General features: G+C 43.6%; 1 protein-coding gene across 1 annotated transcript in view; it reads right to left on the bottom strand.

Moving 5' to 3' along the window:
* Nucleotides 1-9,506: 9,506 nt before the first annotated feature.
* LOC136610127 (protein shisa-like-1a) overlaps nucleotides 9,507-23,986 on the bottom strand; it is a 36,628-nt gene continuing 22,148 nt past the window's right edge. The window contains exons 2-4 of the mRNA XM_066589387.1: nucleotides 22,548-22,719; nucleotides 13,134-13,347; nucleotides 9,507-9,771 (exon numbers count right to left, since the gene is read on the bottom strand). Coding sequence (XP_066445484.1) covers nucleotides 9,507-9,771; nucleotides 13,134-13,347; nucleotides 22,548-22,716 — 648 coding nt within the window. The 5' untranslated portion in view covers nucleotides 22,717-22,719. The remainder of the gene's footprint in view (nucleotides 9,772-13,133; nucleotides 13,348-22,547; nucleotides 22,720-23,986) is intronic.

The following is a 23,986-nucleotide window of genomic DNA, read 5'->3' as shown; positions in this document are numbered from 1 at the left end:
CACCATTGAGAGCGGGGTTGTAGCACTGGATTTGCGCATTGCCAGTGTGGTCCCAATATACAAAGAGGGGTCTAAAAGAGAACCTGGTAACTACAGGCCGGGAAGGCTCACTTCAATTATTGGAAAAATATTTGAGGGGTTTCTGAGAGATGCCATTATGAAATACCTCAAGGAGAACAACAGTATAACTCTTCATCAGCATGGGTTCATGAGGGGTCGATCATGTCAGACCAATCTGATCAGCAAGTTCTAGGCTGGACCTGGGAGAGTCTATTGATCTCGTATATCTGGATTCTCTAAAGCATTTGACACCATGCCACATATTAGGCCGATATATAAGATGAGACAGCTCAGATTGGGCGAAAACATGTGTATCTGGGTAAAGAATTGGCTCAGAGATAGAAAGCACAGAGTGGTAATAGATGGTTCATACTCTGATTGGGCCACCATGGCTAGTGGGGTGCCACAGGGTTCAGTATTAGGCCCCATTCTGTTCAATATATTTGTTAATGACCTGATAGAAGAACTATACAGTAAAATATCAAATATTTGCAGACAATACAAAATTATACAAGATAATTAATACAAAGGAGGACAATTTACGGCTGCAAATGGACCTAGATAAGCTGGGGGCTTGGGCAGAAAAATGGCAAATGAAGTTCAATGTTGATAAATGTAAGGTTATGCACATGGGCAGGAGAAAGGGATGCCACCAATATACACTTAAAGGGGTTGTCCCGAGGCAGCAAGTGGGTCTATACACTTCTGTATGGCCATAATAATGCACTTTGTAATATACATTGTGCATTAATTATGAGCCATACAGAAGTTATAAAAAGTTTTATACTTACCTGCTCCGTTGCTAGCGTCCTCGTCTCCATGGTGCCGACTAATTTTCGGCCTCCGATGGCCAAATTAGCCGCGCTTGCGCAGTCCGGGTCTTCTGTAGTCTTCTATGGAGCCGCTCGTGCCAGAGAGCGGCTCCGTGTAGCTCCGCCCCGTCACGTGCCGATTCCAGCCAATCAGGAGGCTGGAATCGGCAGTGGACCGCACAGAAGAGCTGCGGTCCACGAAGACAGAGGATCCCGGCGGCCATCTTCAGCGGTAAGTATTGAAGTCACCGGAGCGCGGGGATTAAGGTAAGCGCTCCGGTAAGCTTCCTTTACTTCCCTGCATCGGGGTTGTCTCGCGCCGAACGGGGGGGGGGTTGAAAAAAAAAAAAACCCGTTTCGGCGCGGGACATCTCCTTTAATGGGGTACTGATAGGGAAAAGTGATATGGAAAAAGACCGGGGGCTACTAGTGGACTGTAGCCGTAATTGGAGCAGTCAGTGCTACAGTTCCAGACACCGGTGCTCAGGAAAGATGTTGCAGTGCTTGAGGGGGTCCAAAGAAGGGCAACTAAATTAATAAACTGAATGAGAGGACTGGAATACCCAGGGAGGCTATCAAAACTGGGATTATTCACCCTGGAAAAAAAAGACAGTTAAGAGGTGACCAAATAACTATGTATAAATACAATTAGCGGACAATACAAGGATCTCTCCCATAATCCGTTTATACTAAAAACTGTGACGGTAACAAGAGGGCATCCTCTGTCTAGAAAAAAAGCAGGTTTCATCACTAACACAGAAGGGGATTCTTTACTGTAAGAGCAGTGAGACTGTGGAACTCTCTGCCTGAGGACGTGGTGATGTCAAAGTTGGTAGAGGAGTTTAAGAGGGGACTAGACATATTTTTAGAGCCTATGATATTACAGGATACAGACATTAGGTGACCAGCGGGGTTGTTGATCCGGGTCTTGGAGTTAGGTAGAACTCAAATGTTGATCCAGGGATTATTCTGACTGCCATTATGGAGTTGGGGAGGAATTGTTTCCTCCAAATGAGCTAAATTGGCATCTGCCTCATAGCTTTTTTTTTTTGCCTTCCTCTGAATCAACAAGGATGGCGTGGGGAGGGGGGGGGGGGGGGGGGGGAGAAACAGGCTGAACTAGATGGACATTGTCTTCATTTAGCCTAATGTACTATGTTACTTTTTGACCCTTCCTTCCTGTGCGACAATCCAGTGGAACGAACTATCTGTCTGTCTATAAGAAACAACTATCTGTCTATCACATTGCTTAATCCCCTTAGTACACAGGAGTGTATGCCATCAGGACCTCACAATTGGTCTCTTTTAATCTTCCTGGGTTAGACTGCTGAAATTTAATACTACTGCTTAATTTACTTTATAAGGGGCAAACGGGCACTACCGGAGTATGATGAGATGGCTAGCAGCGTTTAGGAAACACTCATGACCTCTATTTTCATATGAAATACCACATTTTTCTCTAACTCTGTTATACTGCAAATGTAGCTGGGTGTTGCCAATAGCTTTTACTTAACCCTTATAGTCCATCCAATCCAACGCAGTCTAAACAGGGAAATCAGGAAAACAATTGTAGCATGTTCTATTTTCATCCTTTTTTCACAGACGAGAATAGCCCATACAGTTCTGGGGACCCGTGTACACTGCACAGCACACGGAGGCGCAGTCAGATTAGTAACATAATGGAGCCGGAAAATGGAACCCTGGATGTAACAATGTGTAACATTCCACAACAGCCACTTCATACTAGTTTGTTTGATTTTATTATGATACATATTGGCATTCTTCTAAAATTAGTTTACAGTGGTTATTGCTAGAAAATACAACATGGCATGTTTACAAATCTTAATTAGTAATTCCTCTTCCTGGAAACAAGGCACCAGGCCTATATCTTACGTGGACTGACAATTAGTAAATGATATAGCAGCAAGTGGTATATTGCTCCTAGTACTTAATTTTGAGCTCTCAAGCCTGTAGTTCTACAGTACTTAGTAAGAGTGATCAGAAAATTATAGGCTGTTAGGACACATTTTAATACCAGCAGGCATCACATTACAGCGGTAATGCATTCTCTCATTAGGACGGCTTTGCACTAGTTTGTTAACTATTGAAATGCGAGGAGGTTAACAAGCCATCTGTCTTCACAAAATGACCCGTGGTTGGTGCCTTATGATCATTGTGAGCTTGTATAAGGTACAGAGGACAACTATCAGCCATTGATTGGTCCCTTCTCCCATCATAAGCACGAAGCTGCTTTACCTGATAATTGTATACATATGGATCAAGTATTATTTGCTGTAAACCCCCGATCCAAAAAGATAAAATAATTTAATAAACAATATATTACAATATTTCTCAGTTCCTATGCTGTACATATAGATCAAAATGCGCCCAAAAGTAGAACTTTACTATAATGGGATTCCACAGTGATTTCCGTATCCAAGAGTCTTATGATGGGCTGCCTAGGAATCCTAGCTTCATTTTGCTTTAAAAATGTGCATTTAAAAAGGTAAAATAAATATAAAAATGTGCTAATTTCATGATGTGTAATCATCATAAACGAAAGACTGTAAGATTAAAGTGGGGCTTAAAGACGTTCTATTATAAATAGATTATGGCGGTGCAAAATGGTAGCAGTATGTGATCTCATTTTGGACCTTTTAAGTGACCACCGGGGTACATGAGATAGCTAGCAAAATTGATAAAAGTGTATCAAATTCCCAGCTCTGTAGTTATGAACACTCGCCATTATAACTACGTATCATCTATACATGTCACAGCTCTATGTCATATTCTTTATAAGTCCAATCTAGTAATGAAATGAAAGACCAGAACACTAATGCCTGACCCGGTGCTTTCCAAAGATCTGACTTATGACTTGCTTATTATTGCTAACGACTGTACAATGCAACCAGTTTTGGGCAAAGTGGAGATAATTCCTTTGTAACACTAATGAAGGAAGGTCCGTCATTCTAAGGCTGCATTCCCACGAACGTATATCGGCTCGGTTTTCACGCCAAGCCGATATACGTCGTCCTCATGTGCAGGGGGGGAGGATGGAAGAGCCAGGAGCAGAAACTGAGCTACCGCCCCCTCTCCGCCCCTCTGCACTATTTGCAATGGGGAGAGGCGGAACAGGGGCGGGGCTTAATCACGGAACTTGGCCCCGCCTCACCTCCTTTCATTGCAAATAGTGTAGACGGGGGGAGAGGAGGCAGAGAGGGGGCAGGAGCTCAGTTCCTGCTCCTGGCTTTTCCATCCCCCCCCCCCCCCCCCTGCACATGAGGACGACGTATATCGGCTCGGCGTGAAAACCGAGCCGATATACGTTCGTGGGAATGCAGCCTTATGCTGACAACTGAACAAGACCGGTGGCAATCACCTGAGTTTAGCTGGTTAACCCAAATTTTTAACATGTCAGACTAATTGCAATGACAGCGACTATTGTCAGTAGAAAACCATTTAGTCACTTAGATGCATCAGTTATTGCTAGGTGTGGTTGAAGTAAAGGGTAACTCACTAGGATAGCAATATGCAATCAGTAGAGTCAGACCCCTGCGAGCCTCACAAATAACTAGAATAAAGTGGCCGCAGCTCTAAGAAATGGACTGAACGTTGATGGCTGATTGTACTGCCTCTGAAAAAAGCTGAGCAGGGCAATCAGGAGCAGAAAATAGCTCAGGACATTTCTAGCACATTTATCACTTTGTTCTAGCAATTGACAGGAGCCACAGTGGTCCGACTCCCACTGAGAACACATCGTCAGCATATAGTAGCAATCTAATATTAAGTCTTTAGTAAGATAGCCCTTTAATACCCTCACATATCGTGGAATATTGTAATAGCCTCAGGATTGTTTGGTCCGACAAGCTTTAGTAGAATCAAGGAAGTTATTAGTAATTGACCTGTTTTATCACTTTGGCTTAAAGGCATTTTCTAGGAATAGTTCTTTTTTCTTGACATATATACAGATTTGCTGCTTTAACAAAATGTTATAACCTACAACATATTTTTCATAAAATGTAAACCCCATACGTGACATCACTTGCAGTGATTACTTTAATGCATCAACCTGTGGCTTTTGTCCTGTACACATACCGAGTTGTTATGCCAATGGCAACTAACTGGATTATATTTGACATTTCACTCATGGCTGCAAGGTTTACATATATAGTGGTTTTTCTATAGAAAGTGCCTGATGCATTGTAAAAGGGGTTATCTGGGACACAGATATTGATGCGCTATCCTTAGGATAGGTCATAAATATTTGATTGATGGCAGTCCGACCCCTGCTATGCTTGCTGATCAGCTGTTAAAATTGGGCCGTTGTGCTTGGATAAGGCCTCTTTTTTTGGGCTTCTTCCACACGAACGCATATCGGACGGCCGTTTTCAAACGTTTGTGCGCTCGTTCATATGACCTGGTGAGGCCGGGGGGGGGGGGGGGGGGTGGAGTAGAATAGAGGGATGGAGTTTAGCAGCCACTCTGCTAAACTCCCTCCCACTTATGGCCACTGCCATGGGCTCCCATAAGAGCCCATGCAGCAGCCGACGTATTCCTGCCCAAAACATAGTTCCAGAGCTATGTTTTGGGCCCGACGTAAAAACGCCCGGCGCTATATTGGCTTGGCCAGGCATTTTTACATTTTGCAAATACGCCCATGTGATCTGATGCATCGGAATCAAATGCATCAGATCACAGCGCATATCGGCCGGCCGTGAAAACGGCTGGTCGATATGCGTTTGTGTGAAAGAAGCCTTGGCCTGTAACATTATGTTCATTGCTCACATGGCCTTTCTGCAGCTCCGTCTCATTCAAATAAATGAAATGTTTAAACCACGCACCACCACTACACAACGTACGATGCTGTGCATGGCATACAATGAAGTGGCCCCTTCAAACAGCTGATTGGCAGGAGTACCGGGAGTTGGACCCCCACCAACATCATAATGGTGACCTATTCTAAGAATAAGCCCTGAGTATCGAAGTACTAGATAACCTCTTTAAAGAAATTGTCTGGTTTTCTGGACAACATTGCCCCCCCGTAGCTCCAACTTTGTTAAAATAAGAGAAAGAGAAGTGCTTACCCCTCCTCGGCCACCACAATTCAGTGCTGTAGCCCCACTGCAGTTCCGATGTTTATTGTTGCTGATGATGTCATCGGAAGTAATCTGACCACTACAGCCAATCAGAGGTTACAGTGCCACCATTCTGAACTCCTAGCATCATGGCACCCAGAATTTGAGCTTTGATGCCAGGAGAATGGGCAGTGACACTACAGTGCTGGATCGTGGTGGCAGAGGAGGGGTAAGAAAAAATTAGTTAGCTATAATATTTCAATAAAGCAGCACATTTACCGTATATATGTAAAGAAAAAAAGTGAAAAAGAGGCAACTATGACAGGTAGTACATGTACCACAATGCTAATTAAGGTCTGTAGCTAGTGGTTAAAGACCTTGTCCATGTTACTAGCATTTCAGCTTAATTTAGCTAACTGCAATTTCATGCCATCTTTGTACTTGTTATGCATTACTTCTTCAAAGAGCAAAATCTGAAAAGAACACAAATAATGTACGTAAGAAGGAAGAAAACAAGTTCTAGAAACCTTAGCCTTTATGCCAGGAGCATTTAAAAGACATCCTTCTGTACCTTGCTAATGGTATGACTAAAGACCACCTGGCCAGAAGTACATAAGCAGGTTACAGATGGATGTATTTTAGATGCTCCTGGAGTAAAGGCTATAGTTTATGGCCAAAACAACCGATAGATCTTTTTTTTTTCTTTCCTTAACGAATCTTTTCTTTGCACTGGAATTGCATCTACTATTTGGTAAGCTGAACATCTTTTCTTCTCTTGAAAATAATGTATCTACACTCTTTGTCAAAAAAAATGTAACCCCCAGAAGGAGTTGTCGTCTTGCTGCAAAACTCGACAAATCTCAGGCAGATATGCAAGTGATTAGAGATGTGGTGTAATTAGATGAATGATCTTGCTACCTGAGGCCCTAAAAGTCATTCCAACCCTGGCCTATAACAAGACTCTTATAAGATACTTGTGTGTAGTGGACGTCTTTTTCCACTTGTGTAGAGTTTGTTGACCACTAGACGCCTCTACTATGCAATCGGAGAGATTTTACCCAGTTAGAGTTTGAGGGGCAAATTAATGGATTTCAAGAAGTTGGATGGTCCCATCAATGTATTGTCTGCCACCTGGGCTGTTCTGACCAGACTGTTAAGAAGTGTTGGGACTAGTGGATCCATAGGGGCATGCACACAAGGCAACTGGGCTCAGGCTGCCTTTAACAGACTACCAGTAGAGTGTATTGTCTGATCATCAGACAATCACAAGTAGCTCAAACTGTTTTGTTGTCTGTTATACAGAGACTAGTAATTATTAGGAAATTATAGTACCAGGGTTTCTGGTGGTCACTCCACACAGCTCTGCTACGTGCACGTCACACACACAGAGCTTTGTTAGGTGCATGTTACACACAAATTGCTCTGCTACGTGCATGTCATGCACACACATAGCTCTGCTGCATGGACGTCACACACACACACAGCTTTGTTAGGTGCATGTTACACACACATCGCTCTGCTACGTGCATGTCGCACACACACAGCTCTGCTGCATGGACGTCACACACACACAGCTTTGCTACATGCACGTCACATACACAGCTTTGCCATACGCGCGTCACATACACACACAGTTCTGCTACACGCACGTCACATACACGCACAGCTCTGCTACACGCACGTCACATACACACAGCTTTGCTACACGCACATCACATACACACACAGCTCCACTACATGCGCGTGTCACACAGCTCTGCTTCAGGCGCATGTCACACACGAACAGCTCTACTACATGCACGTCACACACAGCTTTGCTACGCGTGTCACACACAGCTCTGCTACAAGGGGCGTGTCACACACAGCTCTGCTACATGCGTTTGTCACACACAGCTTTGCTACATGCGTTTGTCACACACAGCTCTGCTTCAGGCGCATGTCACACACACATCTTTGGTACACGCACGTCACACACACAGCTTTGCTACACGCACGTCACACACACACAGCTCCTCCATACTCTCTGAATACATCCTGATGGGACACATAAACTGCAGGTCACACAGCAGAGTCCTGCATACACTGAGGGGAGAGACCTGGTCATGCGACTCCGAACTCCAACCACACAGGTGACTGATCACATGATGGTGACATCATCACAGGCTCTGTGAGCACACGGCTGCTGGCAGGCTCTGCATGTTTTATGCTTTAGGGCCTCAGGTGATGTCACCATCATGTGATCAGGGGTGGAGCATGTAACACTCACACATGGACTCACAGACAAGTGATTGTTAGTACTTTGACAGGTGGCACTATCATTAAAGCTCCCGTGTCTGTTGGAACCATGTCCGGGCACTTCGCTGAAGGACATTCAGTCTCACAGTGCCTACCATATGTACTGCCTTTGAGACCCACCGTCACCTCTGTTTGCAGTGGTGTTGTGAACGACATAACTGGGCTGCCACAAAGTGACCTAGGGGTGAGCACTTCAATGCCCCACTGCTGGTGTGATTGTCTGGGGGGCCATCGCATATGACAGTTGATCACCTCTAGTAGTGGTACAAGCGACAATGACAGCTCAGTGATATGTTCAGGACATCCTGCAGCCACATGTGTTGCCTCTCATGGCAGGGCTTCCAAGAGGCATTTTAAAGCAGGATAATGTTCGGTCGGACATACCATGGTTTCCCCGAAAATAAGACCTATCCTGAAAATAAGCCCTCCCATTGAGGGAATGAAATGGGAGGGCTTATGCAAATGAAATCACGGCGCTCTGTCGCTGTTATAAGACATCCCCCCAAAATAAGACCCTGTGCCTCTTTTGGGGCAAAAATTAATATATATCACATCTTGTATCCAAGCTAAAGGCGGTACAATAGGGTACTAGAGCCTCCATGCCCGCCTGTATCACATCTTGCATCCAAGCTTGAGGCGGTACAACAGGGTACTAGAGCCTCCCTTCAAGTGTTCAGTTTTCCCCAATAAACTGTCCTTTTGCTCTGATATTGTAATCACTTACTTATCAATGTTGCAATCACACAGAGAAAGTTTCATTCGATTCCGACAACTCCTTCTAGATGCTTGATTTTTTTTTTTTGACAATGAGTATGACTTTAGGAAATAATTACCTTTTTCAGTTTGTCAACATTGTGCTGTATGGAGGATGAAATGCATAACTAATGCAAAACCAAAACATCAATTATGCAATTTCTTTGCACTAAGTATCATGCACTATTTAAGTATTGTGTAAGTGGGAGGTCTCCACAGCCCAGCACTGTTTGCTAAGCACATCTGTGGTAGATTCACACAGCAAACAAAGCACATTCTCCTGTCAGTCTCTACATTCATTAGTAAGGTGTATACATCCAGTAACATAGTGTGGAATTGGAACATTGTATAAAGCAACCGTCCAATGTAATGCGTTTACAAACAGAATAAAGGAAATGTTATCTTCATAAAGCTTCTGATTGTCACGTCGTGAAATAAATCTATCCTTTGTCTGTGTTGAGCAGAGTAATATTTATCAGCAATCCATTGTGAATCCACCCCCGCAGCTTCCTCACACATTGCCTTCTAAAGGTCTGTGCTCATCATATTTGGCATCTGCTGTCATCTGTGCCGTTACACCTTTGTTCCTTTGCTGAATGCCATCTTCCAGGTTTCTCTGGAAAAGCGGAAGGATAAGATGCTTTCCAATCCACGTGTGATTCAACATGTTGTAGAATGCTATCTTATTGAGTCTGTAGTAATAGATGAAATCTACAATCATGAGCGAAAGGATTAAGAGTCCATAGAAGCCAATACCAAGAAGCGGAAGAGGACTCCTAAGAAAATGACAAGAAAACCAGATGTAAATCGGACTAGTCACAGTTCTCTTTTATCTGCACAATACAGAAATTCTAAAATTCTATATTCACACTTGCACAGTGGTTTCCATTTACACTGTAAATGACAACATATTACTTGGTCCATTATATAATGAATACCAACAGCGCCTGACAGACCACATTGACTTACGGTGTGCATTTACACAGGACGATCTGCTGGGCAACAGGTTGTCCCAGTGATAATGGTTCCTGTGTTTTCACGTAGGAACGAGCATTACTGACTGATCATGCCGGCCTGCCCGCTTCCATTGACAGTAAACAGGTAGTCATTCATAAATGAACAGCTGCCTGTTTACACTGCACAATACTTCATTCAGTTTTTTGCATGCAGGAAGTGAATGTCGTTCAGTCGGCACATGCATTTACATTGAACAATAATTGTTCAGATTCTTGATGGATCGCGGGAATGCCAACGATAATCGTTCCGTGTAAAGCATCTATACAATGGCATACCTTGTCCTATCCATTTTCTTTCTCTTAATTCTTACATACATTAGGGAGTCGGAGGATAGAAATAACCAAGTATCAGGTGTAATCTACAGGTAATTCTGATATTTTAACCCTTTCCAATCCGATTTGGATCCTGGTTTTCCTAGGGGGCTTACTCTTTTTCTGCCATTATACACTAGCGCTATATGCTGGCTAAAGCCAGTACTGCATGAGGTGACACGTTGGATGGACTCCGACAGCAGATAGGCTGGCAATATACAGTAAGAGAACCCCTTAAATCATAATGTCTTCAGAGGTCAGACAGTGGATTGGAAAGGGTTAACTGTGGCCTTTAAATAGGAGAGACCTCTTCAAGATGCTGTGATAAAGATATGCTAGTGGATGACCCAATAAACAAAGATATTTTACTTTAAAGTGACTCTCCAGTCTGGACCAACCAAGGTGGCTAAAGCACTTCTCTGACTACATAATGCACACTGTGCACTGGTAGTCTAAGACACTACTCTATACTTTGACCAGTGCTGCTCATGTGAGCCAATGCAGCGTGCATCATGTAGGGAGAGAAGCGCTGCAGCCATCTTGGTTTGTCCGGGAGAAGAGAGTTGCTTTAAGAATCATGTAGATGGTCTGCTCAAAAAGATTTTCTTTAAAGGGCACTTCCATCTAAATTATATTACCAGCTTGGACGTAGCAAGACTACTATTCTCTACATGGTAGAAACCGATGTTTCTAATACCACTAACTTTGCACACTTTTTGTTCTTTTTAAAGGCTATGTACAAAGTTTCAACATGTTTTAACTGCTCCAATGTATCTAAAATAAACAAAATGAAGACACTACAAATAGTCTTAACAATATGCTACTCTTAGGCCTCCTTCCCATGGATGGATTTCCGCCGCGTAATACGCAGCGAAAATCTGCAGCGTTACCCGCAGCTATTAGGTTCTATGGAACCTAATAGCTCAATGCTCACGGTGCGGAATTCCATCGCGGAATTCCGCACCGTGAAATCTCCCGTCCTCGCCGCGGGTGTACGTGCAGCCGGCTTCGATTGCAGTCAATGGAAGCCGTCCGCTCACGCTATCTTCCGCTGTAGCACAGCGGAAGATAGCGTGAAATCGCCTCTCCGCCCACCGCCACCGCATCATATGACGCTGTGGGCGTGTCTTGTGACATGGCCGGCGTGTCACATGACGCTGCGGCGCGTCACGCCGAAGCGTCATGCGGGATCCAGAACGCCGGATCCACTGGTAAGTATGGGGTCTCTGGGGGGCGCCGTGACGGGCTTCGCCGCGGAATATTCCGCGGCGGAGGCCGTCACGGCCGTGTACAGCCGGCCTTAGTGTATTCCATTCATATGCAGTCCCATGTTTTTCCATAGTTGCAGATTACAAACAAACCCTATGTATAGTCTGATCCTACAGACAAATGTTAAGGCTCATTTACAGGCAATGATTATCACTCAAAAGATGGCTTGCGCCCATCTTTCAGTTTTCTGCCGAACGATCAATTTCAGTTTGGCTTGAAATCCGTCGTTCAGCAAAACATCTAATAAGACAAACCGCAAGCTGTGTTCTGCCCAGGGAGAGCTGATAACAGCTGATTACATTGTCTCAGCTGTAATCAGCATGGCAGAACAAAGAGAATTTATTCAGAGAACAGGGGGCGGTCCTCTGAATAAATTCAGCTCCTGGAGGCTCACACACTACTAATTGGTACTAATAGGCATTAGTACCAATTAGTAGATTATGCAAAATGATTGCTCAAAAGCCATCTTTTGAGCGATCATCTTTGTGTCTAAATGCACCTTTACTTCCTTCTAACTGGCCCCTTATCTTGTTGATAAAAGGTTTGGTTCCAAAAGCAAAATATCCCTTTAGCAAAGGTGGACCAGCTGTTTGGTGCCAAGATACCTATTTTATTAGTTAGGGCTCTTTCCCACGAGCGTATAATTTCACATCTGGCTGATATACGCTATGATCTGATGCATTGGATTCCACTGCATCAGATCACATGGCCATATTCCTGAGACGTAAAAGCTCCTAGCTGGCCATTATAGCGCTGTCGTTTTTACGTTGGGCCCAAAAGATAGTCCTGGAACTATCATTTGCGCCTGAATTAGTCGGCCGCTGCATGGGCTCCAATGGTAGCCCATGGCAGTGGCCGCAGGTGGGAGGGGGTTTAGCAGTGTGGCTGCTAAACTCCCTGTCTCTGCTCTTCTGCCCCCAGGCAGGCTCACCTCTCCTCTCCTCTCTGCTCGTTCTTTGCAATGGGATGGAGCGGAGCTAAGTGCCATCCCGCCTCCCATTGCTGGCTGTGGACAAGAGGCAGGACGTGGGCAGAACTAAGCTCCCACCCTCTCCCCGCCCCTTGTCCATAGCCATCAATGGGAGGAGGCGGGATGGGCGGGTGCTTGGTCCTGCCCCCTCCCATTGCAAAGAACGAGCCGGGAGGAGAGGTTAGCCTGCGATGGGGAGGGAGGTAAAAAGGGCGACGGCACGGTAGTCTCGGCGTATATCCGCCGCGACCCATGCCGTCTAACCGGGCGCACGACCGTTTGATTTGTGCACCCGTCCACCAATTTTATCTCTCCCAACATAGCGTATGTCGGCCGGCCGTGAAAACGGCGGCCGATATATGCCCATGGGAAAGAAGCCTTAGTCTCATTTATTAAATGAACTCTTACATCAAACTACTGCTGGCAAACCCAATATTGATAAAAGTATTACTATACTGGAAATTTTTGCTGTATATATCTCTACTATACATACATGTGTGTTGCTGCATAGATCTCTACAATACATACTTTACAATCACCCCAGAATATAATGGCTGTATTCTAGACATACCTATAAATGTATGTGGCAAGCATCTCTGACAGGTTTACTTTCATCACAAATTCAAACTCTTCCTGCTTACAGCAATATTTCAGGGAGTCGTTTCCAGGCCAGCAGCAGTACATATATTCTTGAGAGTCACTTAATCGTGGGCAGTGGAAACCTGAGTGATACACATCACCCTGTCCCGGGTAACCCTCACATGTGCGCACATTAACAGTCGAGGCTATAAAACAGAGGAAGATTGGTTATTACTCAAAGGTAGTTAATCAAGTCTCTACATCATTATACTGCTCTTCGTTTATTGATCCGGCATTAAGTAAAGGTCAAAATGTATTATGCTAATTGGAATTTAAATGGTCACTAACTTTTCAACAAACTTGTGCTTATGTGATAGCCAATGCAATAACTAGCTAATCATTATATTTTCCTAAAATAATGGGGGGGAGGGAGGGTTGCTGCAAAATCTCTGTCATGTGCTGCCTGCCCACTAGGGGTTTTGCTTCCTTCTAACTTGTTGTTCACTGGCTGTTGTCATATCAAATCCGTCTCTAGCAACAGAGATAACAAGATGGAATACTGAAAGTAGAGGAGGTGGATGTCTCATGCTGTGCATATAAGTCTATGAAGAGGAGATGTGGAAGGACGAGAAAGCATCTGTAGAAAGAGGCAGAGATAAACATAGAGACGTGGCTGCAGCATCTAATAAGTGTTTTATCTCACCTCAGAGCTGACTTCACAGCTATACTGCTCAATACAGCTATACAATGTCCACCATGCTGCTGCTGCTCCTCTGTGTGAGAGACCGGGGAGCAACATCTCCTTTTTTGTATGTGCAGTGTATGGGAAATATCATAGTAGCTAGTCACCCCTTCCCAGATTAGGGGAAAGTGAGAATTTTAGAAATAGTGTCTGCAAAGTAAAAACTGGTGAAAAATGCCATTTATAAGTTATATAATGGCCAGAAATGGTGTTGTTCCCTATGTACACACACATGACAGCTTATTCTGAAAAGTCATCAGAAAAGTTAGTAACGCTTTAATGGGAACTTTCACTTTGGAGTAGTGACAGTATTCTGAGAAATGTGCTCATACTTTCAAAGTGTGGTCCTCAAAGCAAATCTAGGAATTTGAAGCTGAGGAGGTAGCAATATTTGCTTATATTCCTCCATCATTACTGACAGCTCTAAGAAACAGCAATATGTATAGAATTCAATGCAGGTAGCTCATTTTTAGAGCTACATGCACTGCTGAATTCTCCTTGGACGAGGACTGGTCTTTTATTTCAACATCTATCTATCTATCTATCTATCTATCTATCTATCTATCTATCTATCTATCTATCTATCTATCTATCCATCCTCATCTTTATATTTTATTTGTCACTCTCTTTCTACGCTATACCACGTCTCCCTGAAAATAAGACCTATCCTCAAAAATAAGCCCTAGCCTGTTTTTTCAGGATATTCAAGGAGGCTTGAAATATCTGCCCTACCCTGAAAATAAGCCTTAGCTGCATTACATTTAAAAAAGGAATACATTACGTAGCAGGTTTAGTCCAGGTCCCTTCCACTTTTTCTCTACAGCTCCGTTGCAGTTCCCGTAGTCCTCTGCCACCCATAAATGACTTCTTGGTTACGGGATTCATAAGTACCGCCTCCATGAAACGATGGCTGTGACAAGTTCTTTGGGCGCAGCTCAGCCAATCAATGCAGTGCTCTATGAACCAATCGCAGCCATCGCGTTGTGGAGGTGGGATTTATGAATTGGCTGAGCTATGGCAGATAATCAGGCATAATGCAGGATTTATTGTGCCAATTCATAAATCCCGCCTCCACAATGTGATGGCTGTCATTCGTTCATTGAGCGCTGATTGGTTCTTCAGGCTCTGCTCAGCCAATCACAGCCATCGCTTCATGGAGGCAGGATTTAGGAATCCTGTTACCATAAAGTGATCTTGTATGGGCATCCAAGGACTGCAGGAACCGTGCTGGAGCTATGGAGAGCAACAGGAGAGACCTGGACTGAACCTGCTAGGTAAGTAAAATAAAACATTTCTTTGAAAATAAGACCTAGTGCCTCTTTGGGGGAGGGGGGAATTGATATAAGACAGTGTCTTTTTTTCAGGGAAATATGTTACATACATACACTGTTAGTTATACAGATAAGACACTGTTCACTCCATCTGGGATTTAGCCTTGGTCCTGTGCACTGTCAGAAGCCACACAACCCAGACTATCTTTCTGAGCAATGGCTTTATGACCCTGCTGTGAAGACCAAACCCTATTTAGAGGGTTCAATGGGAAAAACCAGGGTTTCCCCAAGTGTGGTCTCCAGTGATATCCCAAAGTCAAATCAAAGTGTGACAAAGCGGATCCACGTCTGCCTTCCTGACACTATCTATCTATTTCATATGTTATCTGTTTGCACTTCATTCACTGCTCTTTGGCAAGGAAGTGACAGAATTTCTGGCTCTGAATAGTTGTTTTCACTTTGATGTGATCTTACTTTTTTTTGTGAAGATAAGTGCTGTTGTTTCCTTAAGGCCACGGGCGAATTTTCTCTGCGTTCCCCGTGGTGATAATCTGGCCGCAGGTAACGCAGTGAACACTTTCCATAGACTTACTATGGAAAGCGCAGCCCCGCTGTTCACAAGCGGAGAATCGCTATGATTCTCCGCTCGCGGGATTTAAATCGCAGCATGCTGAAGTTCTTTTAGCAGGCAGGGAATTAAAATCCCTGCCTGCTAAAAGAGCTGCTTCTGATTGGCTGAGCGTCTCAGCTAATCACAGGCGGCTCTCGCTTGTCATTCATTGAATGGCCGAGAACTGCCTGTGAACTTCAGTGCAGAGACGGGGAAAGCGGAGACAGGATGTGGCTGAGCCCCGGCAGCTGAAGAAAGGCGAGTATGATTTTTTTCCTATTTTTTACACCAGTTTGGGTTCGTTTTCAGGGAAGGGTTTATATTTAAAGCCCTTCCCTGAAAAACAATTAGGGGGTGCTGGCAGCTGCATTCTCTAGCGCAGTTGTCATCTGTGACAGCTGCAGTAGGGAATTCTTCATTCCCCGCTGGGATGAAGAACTCCTTTGCTGAATCTGTCACATCTGTGACAGGTGCAGCAGGGAATTTTTCATTCCCTGCAGGGATGAAGAAAACATCTGCCACATGTGGCAGATGTGTTCTTCATCCCCACGGGGGACACGGCAGCAGTGGACAGGTAAGTATATATATATATATTTTATTTTATTTTTATAAAAGGGATGATTTTCAGGGAAGAGCTTATATTTAAACCTTTTCTCTGAAAATCGCTTCAGGGGTGCCGGCAGATCATTGCCCTCAATGGAGCTGCCAGCAGCAGCCGCGGCTTCATTGAAGGCAATGCATGGACCTTCACACACGCGTGCTTTTGCGCATACATGGGTGCGCACCCATGTACGCACACGCTCGTGTGAAGCCACCCTAAGAGTGTCCAATATATTCCCTATCTTGGTCCAAGACCAAGATTCCCGGAAGTGACTCAGATTGCACAGAATATGGGCACTGTGTCCGTGTTCTGTGCGATGTGCAAACACTGCACATTTTCATGTACTACTCATGTGAGATTCGAATGAAAATGGGACATGCTGCAATTTTTCCGTCTCACAGCATTGCTGGGAGAGAAAAATTGCTCATTTAAATAGACCCAATACGAACAATGGGCTCTGTTTTCATGCAAGTTTTGTGCGTCTTGCAACACGCAAAATTCACGCGAAAATATCGTCCATGTAAATATGGCCACACTGTTTTAAATGAAAACTCGGAATTATGCACGTCATTTACCCAATCTACCTGCAAATCTGCCCAGAACCAACATATCTTGTTGTTTAAAAGGCAACTACATCTCTTATATTATAGGAACAAAATAGATTTCTTCACCTTTTTTGTTTTCAGCAGATGTATGAATTGTCAGCATTTCATGCACGTTTTTTTGGCCAATCTGATTTCCCTATCAATAAACCGATCACAAGGTGCCTCACTGCTATATCCCAAGTGACCAGCTCTAGTCTGTAAAGAAAATGGGCAGCATGTGTTCAATATCCCCAGTGCACCATCACAAGGGAAATGATGAACTATTACACAGTGCCCATCAGAATCAGTCGTCTGGCAAAGTAATGTGCAGGCATGCCAGGTCATTAGGGAGATCTAGTACAGGAGGGTGCTAAATGGAAGCCCCCATCAACTAACTCATAGTTGATCATTAGGCTATTTGAAAATCTGTTTTCTAAAGGAAACAACCAATTTAATCATTTAAAAAAAAATTACCTTCTCTTAATTTTTTTTATTTTTCTCTGTTTCATAGACTACAACATATATGTCAAGCTGCCAAAATGTTTCCTAACGGATGCTGATCAAGATTAAGTATGCCAAATAGAGTACTGGGCTGAGAATGATGCTGTGTTTGCAGCTGTCTGCCCTGTTCATGTGGGCACAATGAAGCAGATTATCAATGTTTCATGAAAACTGTGACAAGTGTACAGTACTATAAGATTGGGAGAAGAGACTGACACAGGTGACATTCTCTGTGAAAGGCATATACATGACAGAGCTGGCCAAATATATGCAATCAGACTCAGGGATAGGTGTGATAATATATTATGCCATTTTTGTGCATTGATGAATTTCCAGAAACAATGAGACTTTGATGCTTTGGATGTGAATTTCCATCTAACCAACAGATGATTTCAATTGCTTAGCATAGAAAGGAGCCCAACAAATCTTTACAGCGGGTCAATACCTGTAGTTATAAGCTGAAGCATGCCACCTATTCATCATCTTTGCCAATGTTCTTTTCCAACTAATTAGAGGTTTGCTGTCATAAAGTGTGGCCGCATTAATCCCCATTGTATGCCAATAACCTCCAGCAGAGCCTCCCACTCTGCTTCACCATGTAGAAAATCCCCATGCATGAACCGTGCTCTGCAGACAGATTCATGAATATCACAATCACTGCTCTGTTCATCTCAAGTATTAGATTTAAGCTAATTTGAGATCAAGAGCAGGGCATTTTTCTCATCATCTTTAAATGAATGTGACTGGCAAACCAAAACGGCATGGGGCAGAGTAGCAAATGATGTGCTCATTTATAAGCTGAATATGAAATACATGCAGATTCCCAGTGCCATATTTAAAGTGAAAAATGAACATAAGAGATATAAAGAAACAATCCATAAAGTGGAATACTGATACATTTATCTTGTTTAGTAACCACTGCAGAAACATCCCAAACATTCTGTCAAGGTTTGTCAACATTGCCAGGAATGGTTTACAAACCAGCAATTTTAGTGTGATAAGACTGACCCTGAGTATACTCAGGTTTGGATTAAATTAGTTTTATCTGGATTCTGAGGTTTTGCTATATGTCATCCATTTCTAGAATAACCACTCACTTTATATCTAGCATGTTACAAAGCATCCACCTGAATCGTATCCACTTGTATATAAAAGTACATCTGCGTTGGGGGTTCTGTTTTCCTCTTCCGTTCGGGGAGCAGGAAAGAGGAATTCCCCAGCCGAATGGTTCCATTTCTGGACGGAACCAAACATGGGTGGGTGGGCACCATTGACTATAATGGGGTCTGTCTGCTTTCAACCCAGCTGGTCATTGATTATAGCTGTAGTGTCAGCCAAAAACTCTCTGGGGAGAGGCGGGACGGGGCGGGGCTAATTCTCAGAACTTATCCCCGCCCTGTCCCGCTTCCTTGCATTGCAGGATAAATGACACAATACATTTTTTCTGTGGGTTGGTACGATTACAATGATACCAAAATTCTTATTTTTTTTTTTTTAGGTTTTTTGCAATAAAACCCCCTTTTTTTGGATATGTTTTTTTTTTCTCTATCGCTGCATTCAAAGTCCTGTAACTTTTTTATTTTTCTATGTACGGAGCTCTATGAGGGCTTATTTTTTGCGAGATGAGCTGTAGTTTTTATTGGTACCATTTTGGGGAATATACGGCTTTTTTGATCACTATTATTGCATTTTTTGGGAGGCAAAATGCTAAAATTTAGCATTTTGCCTCTGTTTTTTAGCGTTTTTTAAACGCTTTTTACCGTACAAAATAAAAAGCATGTTCAACTTTTTGTACACGACGTTACGGACGCGTGAATACCCAATATATGCCAGTTTAAATTTTTTTTACCTTTTTTATGCTAATATTAGAAAAAACACAAAAAAAGGGGTTTTTTAAACTTTTTTTTACATTTTTCTTTTCTTTTTTTTTACACTATTTGAGTCCCTCTGAGGGACTTGCAGAACAGCACTTAGGATCGCTGTGATAAGGCATGGCAGGGCTACTGCCCTGCCATGCCTTATCGCTTATACAGCGATCATAGACATTGGCACCACAGGACGCCAGTGTCTGGCATCCTGTTGCCTTGGCGACAGGCCAGGCTCTCGCGATAACATCGCGAGAGCTGGCTGGAGACACAGAGGGAGCGCGCTCCCTCTGTGAACTCTTCCTCTGACGCGATCTACTTAGATCGCGGCAGGGAAGGGGTTAACAGCGAAGGGCGCATTGCCGATGCTCCCCTGCTGTTGCAGCAGGAGGCCGGCTATCACTGACAGCCGGCTCCCGCTGCAGAATAGCGCGAGATCAGTCATGATCTTGCGCTATCCCGATGACATAAGGGTACGTCATTTTGCGAGAAGTACCAGCCTGCCATGACGTACCCTTACGTCATGGGGCGGGAAGGGGTTAAACACATGTCATATTCAGGTTTTTGATGTGCTCTTGTAAATGTTCTTGCAGGATTCATACAAACCAGACAACTCCTTCCCACACTGTTGTTTAAAAAAAGTAATTTCACTTATTCCTAACTCTCACTCACAAAGCAATCTTACAAAATCAATGGAGACAGTGGGCAGTCAGCTAGAACAAGGAGAAAGGCATTTTATTATCTATATACTATGAGCTCTTTTTAGAATAAGGGTGGTTAAGATGTGTAATGAGGTTCACCTTGATGGATGTTTTTTCCAAGTTGTATAATTACAGTGAAATCTGTGGTATTTCCACCAAAAAGTGCAGTGAAAATTGGACTTCTAGAGTGGTGGACCTTTCAGAAAAGAGGGTCAATCTGCATAGCATGTTAAGGGTGCCTTCACACCGGCGACAAAATCTTGCGTTTTTTAAGCAAAACAAGAGTGCGTGAAAACGCAGAATTATGAAACCAGTGATTTTCAATGGTTTCATTCCCAATTGCGATGTTTTCACTCATGCGATGTGGAGTGGAAAAAAAAATTGCAGCATGTCCCATCTTTCAGCATTTTTCTTTGTTTTATCTCCTATGTTTCCCTATGCAGCCTCCTTTTTATCGCATCGTAAAGCATGAACTTGCGATTTTTGTGCGATGCGTTTTTAACATTAAAAAAGTCCTACTGACTTTTGCGCTAAAAAAAAATCATGCAGGCGGCAGTGATACAAGATTATTCTCAGGAATAGGCCTCGCTGCCGCTCAAAAATTGCAGGAAGGAAGACGCGATTTTGCCTGATTTTCACACGGCAAATTCACAATCGCCAATGTGAAGGAGCCCTAAGGAATTAAAAATCCATAACACAGGTCTATTGGAGAAGTTTTGCTTTATGTAAGATTTGTGTACTAAGGAATAACTATTTTTCTAAGGGTCCAGTGGTAAAATCAGGAATATTCTCTCCCACCAGATTGGTAATTGGAAAATTATGATATATAGTACATAGGATAGTGTTGACTAATAGCAGATCGTTTACACAAAGGAGAATCCACATGTTCTAGACAGCAAAATTCCACCTTATATTTTCCCAAAAAATGACACTATAACTTGAGTAGGCCCATTGCCCTCTAGGGCCTACTGTGGCCACTATGATCATGAGCACTTAATTAACACAAGTGTGTATGCCTTAGGGTACTGTTACATGGTCTGATAGTCATGGGTGTATGCACATGGGCTTTTTTTTGCATGAACAAACAGTCCAAGTAAAAAAAAAAGAAAAAGAAAATCGCAGCATGTCCTATTCTGGTCTGAGTTTCAGACAATAAGGCTGCATTCACATGAACGTATATCGGCTCGGTTTTCACGCCGAGCCGATATACGTCGTCCTCATCTGCAGGGGGGAGGATGGAAGAGCCAGGAGCAGGAACTGAGCTCCCGCCCCCTCTCTGCCTCCTCTCCGCCCCTCTGCACTATTTGCAATGAAAGGAGGCAGAACGGGGGTGGGGCTAAGTTCTGAGAATTAGCCCCGCCCCTGTCCCACATCTCCCCATAGCAAATAGTGCAGAGGGGCGGAGAGGAGGCAGGGGGGGGGGGGCAGGAGCTCAGTTCCTGCTCCTGGCTCTTCCATCCTCCCCCCCCTGCAGATGAGGACGACGTATATCGGCTCCGCGTGAAAACCGAGCCGATATACGTTTGTGTGAATGCAGCCTTAGGTTGGATTCACACAGGGTGGATTTGCTGCAGAATTTTGCTGTTTAGCCAGCCATGTGGACGAGATTTGTCCAAACCCTCATCCCCCCGGGGCGGACAATCCGTTGCTGCAAAGCCTGGTATTAGCCGGCGCTGCGGCGTGTATTCCCGGGATGCAGCATGTCCATTTTTTTTTTCGTTGCGGCCTTGCTCCTCTCTATGGGAGAGCTGGCCGCAGTGGAGAAGCATGCGGCGCAGCCGCTCCAAAACCCTCGGCTAAGTGCCATGGGTTTTGAAGCTACGCTTATCCCGCGGAAATCTCACATTTTTTTGCTGCAGCAAAGCCGCGAGATTTCCGTGCCAAATCTGCCCTGTGTGACCCCAGCCTAATAATACATGTCAATGGGCGGTATCCAGCACATGGGACAGCACACGGATGACTTGGCCGTGTGCTGTCCGATCCGAGTTGCGCTTGGTATTAATTTGCATGAAAAAAATACCGAACAGTACATTGAAAAGCTCTATGTTTAATTTACATCACTTCAATTTCTTTAGTATGATAATTGCATAATATATATAAAAGTTAAGTAAACACAATAATCAAACAGCAATCCGTGTCCTACTGAAGGTATGGGATGGGTTTTCCTGTAAGGTCATACAAAACACTTAAAAATATATTTTAAAAATCACACTTTCTACTACAGTCACCCCAATTTATTTTTTCTAAGAACCGAATATCCCTGTCACTTCTTGTCAAAGCCTCCTAAAGAAAGAGAAGTGAGAAAGCAAGTTGAATCATACTTCTTGCCATTAAAACATAAAGCTGATGTCAAACCGGCAAGCTATAATGAGGGATGTAAAATGAGTATTCTAGCTAATATAAGTAGGTAGGAAGTCATGGATCAAATACTTGGGGGGTATTAAACCAGATCTCCTAATGGCACAATTGGTTATTCTCTTGTGTAGTCAAATGTTTCAGTGACAGAGAGGAAGAGTGAAGCCAGCAGATACCTTTCCAGAGATAATTGAGGAGCAGCACAATCAGGCGAAGCAGGTTAGCTGAATTCAGCTGCTTCATCTTCTCAGGAGTTCCTGTGTCTTGTAGGCATTGTTTGCCGGAGCAGTGGAGTGGGAAGAAAGATGCAAAGAAACCGCAAGCAACATTATCTTTTGCATCCATTACCTGTGACAATAAACAGAGAAGAAATGCCATTAAGCTTTGCCACATGAACAAATACATTTTATTGTTCCAGTCCAATTACTTTCTCTTTTAAAAGCAATAGTCTCTTAGAACTCTTCTGGGTGCCTTTTATTCCAGCGGAGTCAGTACCTGGCAGTTCACTATTCAGAGATTACAGTACATTTCCTTCTGGTACATGAGTGATCTACCGCTGGGTAACACACAATCAGCTTAAAGACGTAATGTGCCTGTTTAAGTAAGAGGGCGTCTATCCATCCATCCATTCTGATCTTTAAATTTTAGCTTTCACTCTCTTTCTAGTTTGTACATACATATTGCATGTTACTTCCGTGCAGGGCTTATGCTATGTGAGCAGAGTCAGATTGGGAACCCAAAGTGGCCCTAGAAAAAAATTACAAAGTGGTCCCATATTGTAGCTGAACCCAAACCAGAAGTAAGTGAGGTGAGGGTCAGCAAACTGACAGCTGCCTGCAGCTATGGTGACTATAGGAGGGGAGAAGCCTCTTAAGGAGGTTAAACAAAGTGCATAGCTTACTGCAACAGATTTTCTAAGAAGCAGAGAACATGTTAGAATTGAAGGTATACATTAACCAATTAAGGACCAAGCGCAGTAAATATTTAGCGCTTGATCCTGGGCTTTAATCCTGCCCGACAGCAGAAATACGCCGTGGGAATAAAGCCTCTGCTGCTGCAATCAAGCAGGAGCAGGTCGGGTTCTCAGCTGTTAATCATAGCTTAGAACCCGGAGGAGAAGCGGTACATAGTGCTCAATGAAGTGTTTCTTCCACTATGCGACCCGGCGGGCACGGGACTGCCAGGAGCCCCGTGTTACAGCAGAGCTGCAGGGTCCTAGCAGACCCTGATCAGCTTTGCCAGTGACTACTGTCACTAAAGGAGATGTTTTTTCCTGTAACTGGGGCTCTTATGAATGCCACAGCTACAGTGTAAAAATGTGTAATAAAGACAATGTGAATGACCCCCAGAGGTCTTATATGACGTCATGGGGGACATAGATGGTAAAAAAAATTACAGAATAAAATGAAATATAGAAATAAAAAAGAAAATGACCCAAAGCTGATGCCAACCAAAACTGTCGACATATGCGCCCCATAATCCAAAACCATATCAAAATGTCCAAAACAAAATGAGGAACACATTCCCATACTTTATCTTAGTGTAAGTCTACTAATTAAAAACAACTATAAATGCTAAAAAAAATCATTTTTTTTAAAATTTTTACTCCCAATAA

Source organism: Eleutherodactylus coqui, chromosome 2 (genome assembly GCF_035609145.1).
Source record: "Eleutherodactylus coqui strain aEleCoq1 chromosome 2, aEleCoq1.hap1, whole genome shotgun sequence".
NCBI lineage: Eukaryota > Metazoa > Chordata > Amphibia > Anura > Eleutherodactylidae > Eleutherodactylus > Eleutherodactylus coqui.
The sequence above is the reverse complement of the archived record's forward strand: the minus strand, read 5'-3'. Positions and strand labels throughout refer to the sequence as shown.